General features: G+C 49.5%; 1 protein-coding gene across 2 annotated transcripts in view; it reads left to right on the top strand.

Moving 5' to 3' along the window:
• The window catches only part of btbd11b (BTB (POZ) domain containing 11b), a 95,951-nt gene that overhangs the window by 81,107 nt on the left and 4,069 nt on the right, over nt 1–10,775 (top strand). Inside the window, exons 5-16 of one of the 2 annotated variants that reach the window (XM_036519982.1) lie at nt 94–259; nt 1,248–1,337; nt 2,702–2,803; nt 3,951–4,044; nt 5,812–5,947; nt 6,415–6,635; nt 6,960–7,138; nt 8,343–8,448; nt 9,278–9,380; nt 9,803–9,884; nt 10,348–10,416; nt 10,592–10,705. In XM_036519982.1, coding sequence (XP_036375875.1) covers nt 94–259; nt 1,248–1,337; nt 2,702–2,803; nt 3,951–4,044; nt 5,812–5,947; nt 6,415–6,635; nt 6,960–7,138; nt 8,343–8,448; nt 9,278–9,380; nt 9,803–9,884; nt 10,348–10,416; nt 10,592–10,705 — 1,462 coding nt within the window. The remainder of the gene's footprint in view (nt 1–93; nt 260–1,247; nt 1,338–2,701; nt 2,804–3,950; nt 4,045–5,811; nt 5,948–6,414; nt 6,636–6,959; nt 7,139–8,342; nt 8,449–9,277; nt 9,381–9,802; nt 9,885–10,347; nt 10,417–10,591; nt 10,706–10,775) is intronic. The other variant, XM_036519983.1, reaches the window with a different exon arrangement.

Below are 10,775 nucleotides of genomic sequence, written 5' to 3'. Positions count from 1 at the left end.
GGCAGCCTTGTGAGGTGTAGCTCCATATGTGCACTGATAGGCTGGAGTTGTGAGTTCCTCCTGAGATTGACGGGTGTGTGTGTGTGTCCCCAGGACGGACGACTGCTTCTGCGCCTCCCGCAAGCTGGACTCGGCCTCCACGGAGGCCCGCTTCCTGCAGGACCTGGGCTTCCGCATGCTGAACTGCGGCCGCACCGACCTGGTCCGGCAGGCTGTGAGTCTGCTGGGTCCTGAGGGCATCAACAGCATGAGCGAGCAGGTCAGATACCTCATCATATATTTCAGCAGGACAGCATGACTATATATTCTGTTCATAATGCATCAGTTATTCAGGCCCATCCTCCTCACAGGTGCTCTTCACTTCAGTTCACAGCCATAACCAACCACCCCTCCCAGACCCAGCACTTAATTATGAAGGTCACTCTGAATGACCGTTGACCATTGGCAGTAGACTTAGTGCCCTGGCATTTTGTACATCATCTATCTGAGTAAAAGGAGTGGCATTAACCGTTACCTGCTGGGGCCTGTAGAAGAATCACACGTACAGAGCAGTGGACAGAGACAAACAGACAAGCTTGGCCACACAGAATCTAAGAGAAGTGGATTGTCACTGCTCCACCTGTGACAAGAACATCACACTTCAGATCCTACCAGGAATAGACTGAGGCTCTGAGGAAATGGCTCTGACACATTCACACTGTTCACCCTTTTTAATGTTAAATGATTGTGACACGCTGACTAATCCAGACATGTGGAGAAGACACAATGAAGATGCAGCCTCTGATCACAGCTGGGATTTATTCTTTTCAGTGCAGTTTTATTCTTAGGACCCCATTGTTCCTCTGCTTAATTTCAGCTTAAATGTCATAACCTTAAAACTGTTGCGTAGGGTGCTGAGCAGAACTAAAACTAAAATGCTCGGAGCTGAGAGTGTGTGAAATAACCTCCGCTCCTTTGTGAACGCTCTGCATTGAGGTTGTGTCAGGGCTGTTCAGGTGGAGCCCGGTGTGATTTGATTGGCTGTGAGCCCCTCACACTCAGCAGGTGACCCGGCAGGGCGCAGAGCGGGTCTGCACTGTGGGCTACGGCTGCCATTTCTGTCTCTGCACAGTGCTGGTTCTCCTGAAGTCTCCGGCACATTGGCCTGGCCTTCTGAAATAGATTTAGCAGGGCATCATAGGGCAGTGCTTGTGTGTGAAACGCGCCCCTGCTGTAACGGCCGGTCCGCTCTCTCTCCCCGTGTGCAGGGCATGACCCCGCTCATGTACGCCTGTGTGCGCGGGGACGAGGCCATGGTGCAGATGCTGCTGGATGCAGGTGCCGATATCAACAGCGAGGTCAGTGTGGAGCTGCGGCGCAGCCGGAGGGAGCCCCAGAGCATGCTGTCCCGCGTCACTCCCGCCCTCTGTCACACACACACTGACCACCACAGCGTCCTGTTCCACCACCGTCTCTCCACACGGGCGGCGCTGTGCAGCACAGGCCCTGAGGCTGAGCAGCTTCAGATCAGTCAAATCCCATCTGTCATAGTGCATTTATACCACTGTCAACAAAGTGCACTTCCCAAAGGGAATGGAGACAGCAGGCAACACAGGGCCAGCTGGGCAGTCCTGGCAGGCAGGGAACAGCCACCAGCCCTGTGCAGCTCTGCCCCCTTCAGCATGGTGCTGCTGCAGTCAGCTGCTCCACTGAAAACCCAGCTACACAAGGGATAAGATGAAAATTTGTCCTTAGCTTCATCCATGGAAGAGGATAATAATGACAGACTGAGATCTCCAAGGAGTTCTTAAGATACTTTCTCTTCCTTACTTGCTGCATTAATTAAGAAGCACAGAGCGACTGTGGTGGAAAGTGCTTTGTCAATGTCACCCAGAGTTGTACGTGTTGTAAGATGTTGTGCTTCTCTCCCTTGTCAGTCATTGTGATAGTGTTGGGGTGTGGATGTTGGGGGTTGACTCTTGGACAAAGTACCGTATCTACAGTGCAAATCAAAGCACCTGAGTGTGGGGAGTAACCCAGCAAAAGCTTACAGCTGTCCCCTCAGCAGTATGACACTGGGGAGAAGGTAGACAAAAACATAGTGTGTATGCATACACCTTTTCCCTGGACAGAATTGTACTACAATATCATATGAATTCTCAGTTAGTCAATGGAAATGCATCATGGATCTCCCCTCCTACCACTGTACAGTAAGGCATCTATGAAACACATGCGATTGTCATGTTTTATTCAGCTATTTTTGCAATATCATCCATAGCAGAAGTGGCAGTTCATGGTTCATGCATTAGATCATGCTGTCAACCAGCATCACTTTAACCTCAGTGTATGGAAAGTAGACCAGATGGTGGTGCTTTTTCCATGAGTTACCCCCCGGTCATGGTCTTCACTGTCTCGTCCACCTTAGCAGAGACAGAATGCATAGTGTGGTGGCTGGGTATGAAGGAAAATAACCCACAGGAAAAGGGCAGGGGATAACAATGTCATGGACAGGCAAGTGGCCTGCTGCTGGGCTGAGGCCAGGGTGACCTGTAGACTGGCCAGAGTGACCTGTAGACTGGCCAGAGCGACCTGTAGACTGGCCAGAGTGACCTGTAGACTGGCCAAGCTCACCTCTTGCACCTCTCCTCGCCTGCTTTTGCTGCACAGACTGGCGGTATTAATTGCTGTATTTCTCTCCTGAACCTTACCTGTGACTTCCCAGGTGCCAAACACAGTACACAAGCACCCCTCAGTTTATCCCGAAACGCGCCAGGGGACCCCCCTCACTTTCGCTGTGTTACACGGACACGTCCCTGTCGTGCAGGTAGTGAAGTTTTCACCTGTGATTCTACTAACTTGATCTATTCTGTAAGCTCTGTACATTGATTGGTTATTATTATGCACTGCCATAATAATGATAAAAGCATGGCAGATTTCTTCTTTCCTGTAGTTCTGAATGTCAATGCCAGGTTTGTCTGTAGATGCAACAGGAGTGGCTCACGAAGTGAAACCCAGTGAATACTGAATGCATTCAGTTACTGTGGGGCAAAGGAGTGTTTGTCCCGGCCTGCGTTTGTACACATGGCTTCAGGCACTTCCTGTACCATCTTGTAGGTGGTAAATTGATCAGTCAGGTGTCATTCAGATATTTCCTGTCTGATCTGTGAGTGCCAGAAAGTGAGCGGTTGTGTCTGACCCTGAGACAGGAAACAGCCGCAGCAGCAAAGGAAAGCTTTAAAAGTTTATGCAAATGTAACATGACCAACGCATGATATCAGATCATGCTTATCACATGACATTACATCTCACTTATCACGTGTTATCACATCTCACATCACATCATAACGGAAATTTAGCAAGAGCACTCACCTGAGGGAAAATGAAGAATACCCTGAGATGTAAGCTGATGTGTGTAATGTGCAAATTCCAAATGAGCTCAGACGAGTGACCATGTGGACGTTGCCATGACGCCATGACAATGACGCCTGAGTTTTGCGCCAGTCTGATGTATGCACACGCAAGTCACAGTCCCTGTCAGGCTCAGAGTCCCTGTCTGGGCCTGTGATGTTATACCTGTTTTGGCAAGGCTCTGAATGTGATCAGCACCAGAACCCAGAAGTGGGTGCCACCCCACATAACATTTGCCTCAATTTATCTACAGTTTTTTTTTGAGAATGATTTCAAAATTTTTCATCTCCCTTTCATCCCTAAGAAAGAAGGATAAGACAGTTTCTTGAAGCAGGAAATAAGGAAAATAAGGAAAAGTCATGTGGGTGCAGGTCTGCAAATTCTCTCTCACAACACTGCAGCAGTCTGCACCCAGACAGGAAGTTAGCGCGCTGTGTATGGCCAGGGCCAGTGTTCTGACGCTAGCAGAGCTCGGCTTATATGTGTTATTGAAAGTGGGGGTGGGACAGGGCCCCCCCACCACCCCTGAGTTTGAATTTTAAAGCATTCCCTGCCTCTTTCAGCTGCTGCTGGATGCTCACGCCAACGTGGAGGGCTCGCTGCAGGACGGAGAGGAGAACTACGCCGAGACGCCTCTGCAGCTGGCGTCTGCCGCAGGTGCGGTGAGCCACAGCACACCTGTGTGAGGCTGCAGGGGGTGCAGGGTCTGAATTTACAGCCTGTCTTACAGTTACTTACTGCTAATCCTCAGCATCAACAACATGAACTTGATTTTTTTTCATGCGGGTTGCTCATTTGATTGGTTGGTCATTTGCTATGAAATGTGAAAAAAATGTGATAGTCCCACAGTGTAATCAGTCAGCAGGGACAACCCCTGGCATAGCTCGTAGTTCAGGGCATTTCCCAGTCACAGAATATGCACATAACAGAAAGCCAACAATCTGTGCTGTTGGTTATTATCATAAAGGTGTGCATGGGGAAATGTTGTTTCATCACCACAAGATGAAGACCATCAGCACCAGGAAAGATTGCTCCACCTCTGTGGAAAATACATTTAGTGGAGCTCATTAGCAGAGGTTTTATATCAGGTCTCCGTTCACAAATTATTTTGATGCTTTCAAGTGTGAATACCTGTGCTTTACTGGCAAACCAATATCCATTGCATAAATAATTTTCGTTTTTCCCTTGAAGAGAAACATTTTACTAATGTTTGCTGTACCCTCCTTATCTTCTGTTCAGGAAAATGCTCTCTCCTCTCTCTCTCTCTCCCTCTCTGTTCTCTCTGTCAGTGCAACTTGAGTACAGCCGCTCACTTTTCTGTTGTGTTAACAGAAAAAAGTAATTATTATGTTATTATGAAAAGTAATTTTTATTTTGTTTTTCAGTTCAGTCATAAAGGTGATAGAAGCCTCAATGTGAGCTTGCAAATTTCATTAGTCAGACATACTGCTATAGAAAAGAGGCGATCATGTCCTCATAAAAGGAGATGTCATTCATTTTGTTGGATTTGTGTGAGTGTAATTGGGTCAGTTGAACTTGAACTGTGGAATAATCGTATCAGAACTCCTTTTGTGTGCCTCAGTGTTTGGATTGTCAGTTACTCTGAATGCCTGCATTTTGATGGGGAGACAGAGGTAAGGAGTGGGATGAGCGCTCGGGGCGCAGTCTCCGCAGGTGAAGTGAGGCAGGTTGGCAGGTTTATGTGAGGTGGGGGTGTGAGGTTCAGTCTCAGACGCTGTGGCTGTGGTCTCCGCAGGTGAAGTGAGGCAGGTTTGTGTGAGGTGGGGGTGTGAGGTTCAGTCTCAGACGCTGTGGCTGTGGTCTCCGCAGGTGAAGTGAGGCAGGTTTGTGTGAGGTGGGGGTGTGAGGTTCAGTCTCAGACGCTGTGGCTGTGGTCTCCGCAGGTGAAGTGAGGCAGGTTGGCAGGTTTATGTGAGGTGGGGGTGTGAGGTTCAGTCTCAGACGCTGTGGCTGTGGTCTCCGCAGGTGAAGTGAGGCAGGTTTGTGTGAGGTGGGGGTGTGAGGTTCAGTCTCAGACGCTGTGGCTGTGGTCTCCGCAGGTGAAGTGAGGCAGGTTTATGTGAGGTAGGGGTGTGAGGTTCAGTCTCAGACGCTGTGGCTGTGGTCTCCGCAGGTGAAGTGAGGCAGGTTTGTGTGAGGTGGGGGTGTGAGGTTCAGTCTCAGACGCTGTGGCTGTGGTCTCCGCAGGTGAAGTGAGGCAGGTTTATGTGAGGTAGGGGTGTGAGGTTCAGTCTCAGACGCTGTGGTCTCCGCAGGTGAAGTGAGGCAGGTTTGTGTGAGGTGGGGGTGTGAGGTTCAGTCTCAGACGCTGTGGCTGTGGTCTCTGCAGGTGAAGTGAGGCAGGTTTGTGTGAGGTGGGGGTGTGAGGTTCAGTCTCAGACGCTGTGGCTGTGGTCTCCGCAGGGAACTTTGAGCTGGTGAGCCTGCTGCTGGAGAGAGGGGCGGACCCCATGATTGGCACCATGTCCCGCAACGGCATCTCCTCCGCCCCCCAGGGGGACATGAACTCCTACAGCCTGGCCGCTGCACACGGACACAGGTACACACTCTACACACGCTACACACACTCCACATACAGTCTACACACAGTGTACACACTCTACACACAGTCTGCACACATTACACACACACCCTACATAACAGATTTCACAAGGGCTGCTGAAAGCCTGAAGGACAGAGACCTGATTTAGGCTCTGACAGCATTTGTGACTTAAACACAGAAGAAGCCATTTATTTTAAGCAGTATTTACTGTATTTTACATTACAGTCATTTAGCAGATGCCCTTATCCACAGTGACTTGCACAGGCTACAGTTTTACCCATTTATACAGCTGGATATTTACTTCAGCGGTTCTGGGTTGAGTACCTTGCCCAAGGGAACAGCAGCAGTTCCCTAGTGAGGAATTAAACCGGCAACCTCTCGGTTATGAGCCCTGCTCCTGACCGCGACGCCACACTGCTGCCTGTGTTTATGTTTGTGCCCTCATGCCCCCCCCATCACCGCAGGAATGTGTTCCGCAAGCTGCTGTCCCAGCCGGAGAAAGGGAAGGGTGACGTGCTGTCCCTGGAGGAGATCCTGGCTGAGGGCTCGGAGCTGGGAGAGAGGCAGCCCCCCCAGCTGGACCCCAGCCGCACCAGCAAGGCCAAACTGCGGGCCCTGAGGGAGGCCATGTACCACAGCGCTGAGCACGGCCACGTGGACATCACCATCGACATCCGCAGCCTGGGTCAGTGCCTCCCACTCATAACCAGCTTCAGCCTCTGTCACTGGGAGAGTCTCTGCTGGTTACAGGAAGGAGTCTCAGCTGCCATATGCGCTGAGGGATTATAAAAGAATACTGCATTGCAGGTGTCCTTCAGTAATGTTTCACTGTGTTTGGTTCATTTGTTATTATGAAATGTTTATTTGTACATAATACTTCCACAGGCATTTGTGAAGGAAAGTCACAGTAATAGCAGTGGGTCAGAGGCTTCACAGGCACAGCTGCATCAGTGTTAAATGTTGCAGTCTCTGTAGGCTGTGCCCTGACAGCTGTGGCCTGTTTGCACAGGTGTGCCCTGGACCCTGCACACCTGGCTGGAGTCCCTGCGCACCTGCTTCCAGCAGCACCGCCGGCCGCTGATCCAGGGTCTGCTGAAGGAGTTCAGCTGCATCCAGGAGGAGGAGTACACCGAGGAGCTGATCAGCCACGGCCTGCCGCTGCTCTTCCAGATCCTGCGAGCCAGCAAGGTGAGCCAGCCACGCCCCTTTCCAATATACCAACACCCCCTTTACCTGCAGGCCAGCAAGGTGAGCCAGCCACGCCCCTTTCCAATATAATTACACCCCCTTTACCTGCAGGCCAGCAAGGTGAGCCAGCCACGCCCCTTTCCAATATACCAACACCCCCTTTACCTGCAGGCCAGCAAGGTGAGCCAGCCACGCCCCTTTCCAATATAATTACACCCCCTTTACCTGCAGGCCAGCAAGGTGAGCCAGCCACGCCCCTTTCCAATATACCAACACCCCCTTTACCTGCAGGCCAGCAAGGTGACCAAGCCCTGTCCCTTTCCAATATACCAACACCCCCTTTACCCGCAGGCCAGCAAGGTGAGCCAGCCACGCCCCTTTCCAATATACCAACACCCCCCTTTACCCGCAGGCCAGCAAGGTGAGCCAGCCACGCCCCTTTCCAATATACCAACACCCCCTTTACCTGCAGGCCAGCAAGGTGAGCCAGCCACGCCCCTTTCCAATATACCAACACCCCCTTTACCCGCAGGCCAGCAAGGTGAGCCAGCCACGCCCCTTTCCAATATACCAACACCCCCTTTACCTGCAGGCCAGCAAGGTGACCAAACCGCACCCCTTTCCAATATACCAACACCCCCCTTTACCCGCAGGCCAGCAAGGTGTCTGCCTGTAGCTCCTCACCCTAACCAACCCCACTGCGTGTGCGGTGCCTGCAGTACTGACATGTGTCTTCAGCTTGGGGGGCATCTGTTTTTCTCTATTTTTAGCCAGCCTGTTACTCACTGCCAGAGCTGAATCTGACTCTGTGGGCTGTGTGGAGGGTTGGAGCATCTGTGACTGAGACAGCTCTGACTGGTGCTGTTGTACAGCTAGTACTACTGCCTGCTGACTCACTTTAGCATGTCAGTGTAGAAATATAAAGCACTGACCGTAGCCTAACACAGAATGAGAAAGACTGCGAGTCTGAGCTATGGATAGCCTAGCATGTAAGCCAGGTCTTCATATCAAAAGGAAAGACTGTCTCTGTGTGCAGTCTGTGTGTGTGTGTGTGTGTGTGTGTGTATGTGTGCAGTCTGTCTCTTAGTGTTAAGAGTCTGTCTCTGTGTGCAGTCTGTGTGTGTGTGTGTGTGTGTGTGTTGTCTGTCTGTCTGTCTGTACCTGGTATCTTTATCATATATGTGTGTTTTCTCTGTGCTCTCAGAATGAGGTGATCAGCCAGCAGCTGTCAGCCATTTTTTCTCAGTGCTACGGGCCGTACCCCATCCCAAAGCTGACGGAGATCAAGCGGAAGCAGACCTCCCGCCTAGGTGGGTGGGGGGTGGGGCCAGACGGGCAGGGTTGGGCCGGGCGGAGCTGAGTGGGCTGGGCGGGTGGGGGGTGGGGCATGATGGCGTCTCTTTCACTTGACTGACAGGATGTTGGAGTTGCTGCCATTCTGCATATAGAGGGCAGATCCTCCCGCTCAAAGGGGCAGTATGTCCTCACAATTACAGATAAGTCCACAGGTGCTTCTCTGGAATGCAGTCAGTCATTGCTGAGTATGTGCTGCATTACAACAATATGCATGTACTTGTTGATCAACAGTCATAAACATAGCATGGAAGAAAGCATGGTCTATCAGGAATATTTAATATTTATACATATTATTATTACATATTTATAAGAATATTTATAAGAAGTAGAAAACCTGTGCCATCTCATGGACAGAGAGTGTAGCTACCTCACTATGAAGCTTTCGAAATGGAATGCCTGCCTTCCTTTTCCAGTTGCTTCTCCCACCTGAAAATTATCTTGCCACATTTTTGGTGATTCTAACAACTGTTAATGGACTTGAACCTATCCTTCATAGTTAACAACTGTGTTTAAAACATTTTAATAATATGTTCATAAACAAGTTGTAATCAGCTTTGCTATATTGTCAGTTTTGTATTAATTTGACATAGGCTTTCTGAAGTACCTGATCTGAGGTCCAGAATAGTGTCATTTAATGTAACGTTATATGTAATCCCTAATAAACCAGTGCTGTTCCCATAGAGTCACTCCTTCACCCACACTTATTTCATTCATCCAGTTGTGGCTTAAACTGCTAAGTGTGGATTTCCTCAGTATGTTTAATGTCCTGCTCTCCTTCTCCAGATCCTCACTTCCTGAACAATCAGGAGATGTCTGACGTGACCTTCCTAGTAGAAGGAAAGCCTTTCTACGCACACAAAGTCCTACTCTACACTGCCTCCAACAGGTGAGCTTCTAGCACTGCAGGAACTGGGAAATGCCAGACACCAGGCAGCTGTCTGATGTGAAAATGTCAATAAGACTGTCCCCTGGATTCTGTCAGTATTCAGTCAGTTACTGTTATTTTCATTCACATAAAAGGGCTGCATTCATCAAATGATAAATTAGCTGTATGAAGGGCCAAGCTTTGGAACTCAGATCTGAGCTTCTATAAATAGCTAGAAGGTACCAGTTCATATTTGTACTTTACACCTGCAGGAGAACTTGGAAAGAAGGCTCTAACAGGCAATGAAACTCAACCTAGCATAATGCAGAGTAATTAAATGTGATGAACAGTAGTCAAGCATAATGAACAGTACCAAGATAAATAACTTTCTACAAAATGATGCATGCACTGAGTGTGTATCTACTTCTCTGTCTCTTTCCCAGGTTTAAATCTCTCCTCTCCAACAGACCTCCCTCAGAAAACACCTGCATTGAAATCAGCCATGTCAAGTACAATATATTCCAGGTAAAACGGGAGTGCTCAGTACATTGTGGCATTATATAAATGGGAATTTCCAATAAATTGTGAATTTCACACTCCTCTTCATTAGAATGTAGTACATGTCGTGCATTCTTGATAAGCCTGTGTCCCAAACACAGGAATAATATTGAGAGCATTCATGGCGACGGCCAATCACAGGAGTAATATTGAGAGTGTTCATGGTGACAGCCAATCACAGGAGTAATACTGAGAGCGTTCATGGTGACGGCCAATCACAGGAGTAATATTGAGAGCGTTCATGGTGACAGCCAATCACAGGAGTAATATTGAGAGCGTTCATGGTGACGGCCAATCACAGGAGTAATATTGAGAGCGTTCATGGTGATGGCCAATCACAGGAGTAATATTGAGAGCATTCATGGTGATGGCCAATCACAGGAGTAATATTGAGAGCATTCATGGTGACAGCCACTCTCCGCTGTTGCAGCTGGTGATGCAGTACCTGTACTGTGGAGGGACAGAGTCTCTGCACATCAGAAACACGGAGATCATGGAGGTGAGGCCCGGAGCATGCCACACACACCCAACGGCAGGTCTCCTGTTATTTGTGCGTGATAATTCTGGATAAAGACGCTGAATGCTCTTGGCCTGTATCCGTCGGGGTCCGTGTCTGTGTGCGGGCCGGTGTGAGCTCTGACAGGTGTCCTTATTTCACACGCTCTCCTCCACAGCTTCTGTCTGCTGCGAAATTCTTCCAGCTGGAGGCCCTACAGCGACACTGTGAAATCATCTGCTCCAAGAACATCAGCACAGAGACCTGTGTGGAAATCTACAACCATGCCAAGGTAAGAAACCCTGCCGGACCTTTGAGATGCAGCTGTGAGTGCGGCACTGGTGAGGGTAGTGTGGAGCAGC

Source organism: Megalops cyprinoides, chromosome 25, assembly GCF_013368585.1.
Source record: "Megalops cyprinoides isolate fMegCyp1 chromosome 25, fMegCyp1.pri, whole genome shotgun sequence".
In the NCBI taxonomy this organism is placed as follows: Eukaryota; Metazoa; Chordata; class Actinopteri; order Elopiformes; family Megalopidae; genus Megalops; species Megalops cyprinoides.
Note: the sequence above shows the minus strand (reverse complement) of the source record. Positions and strands in the feature narration are given on the sequence as shown.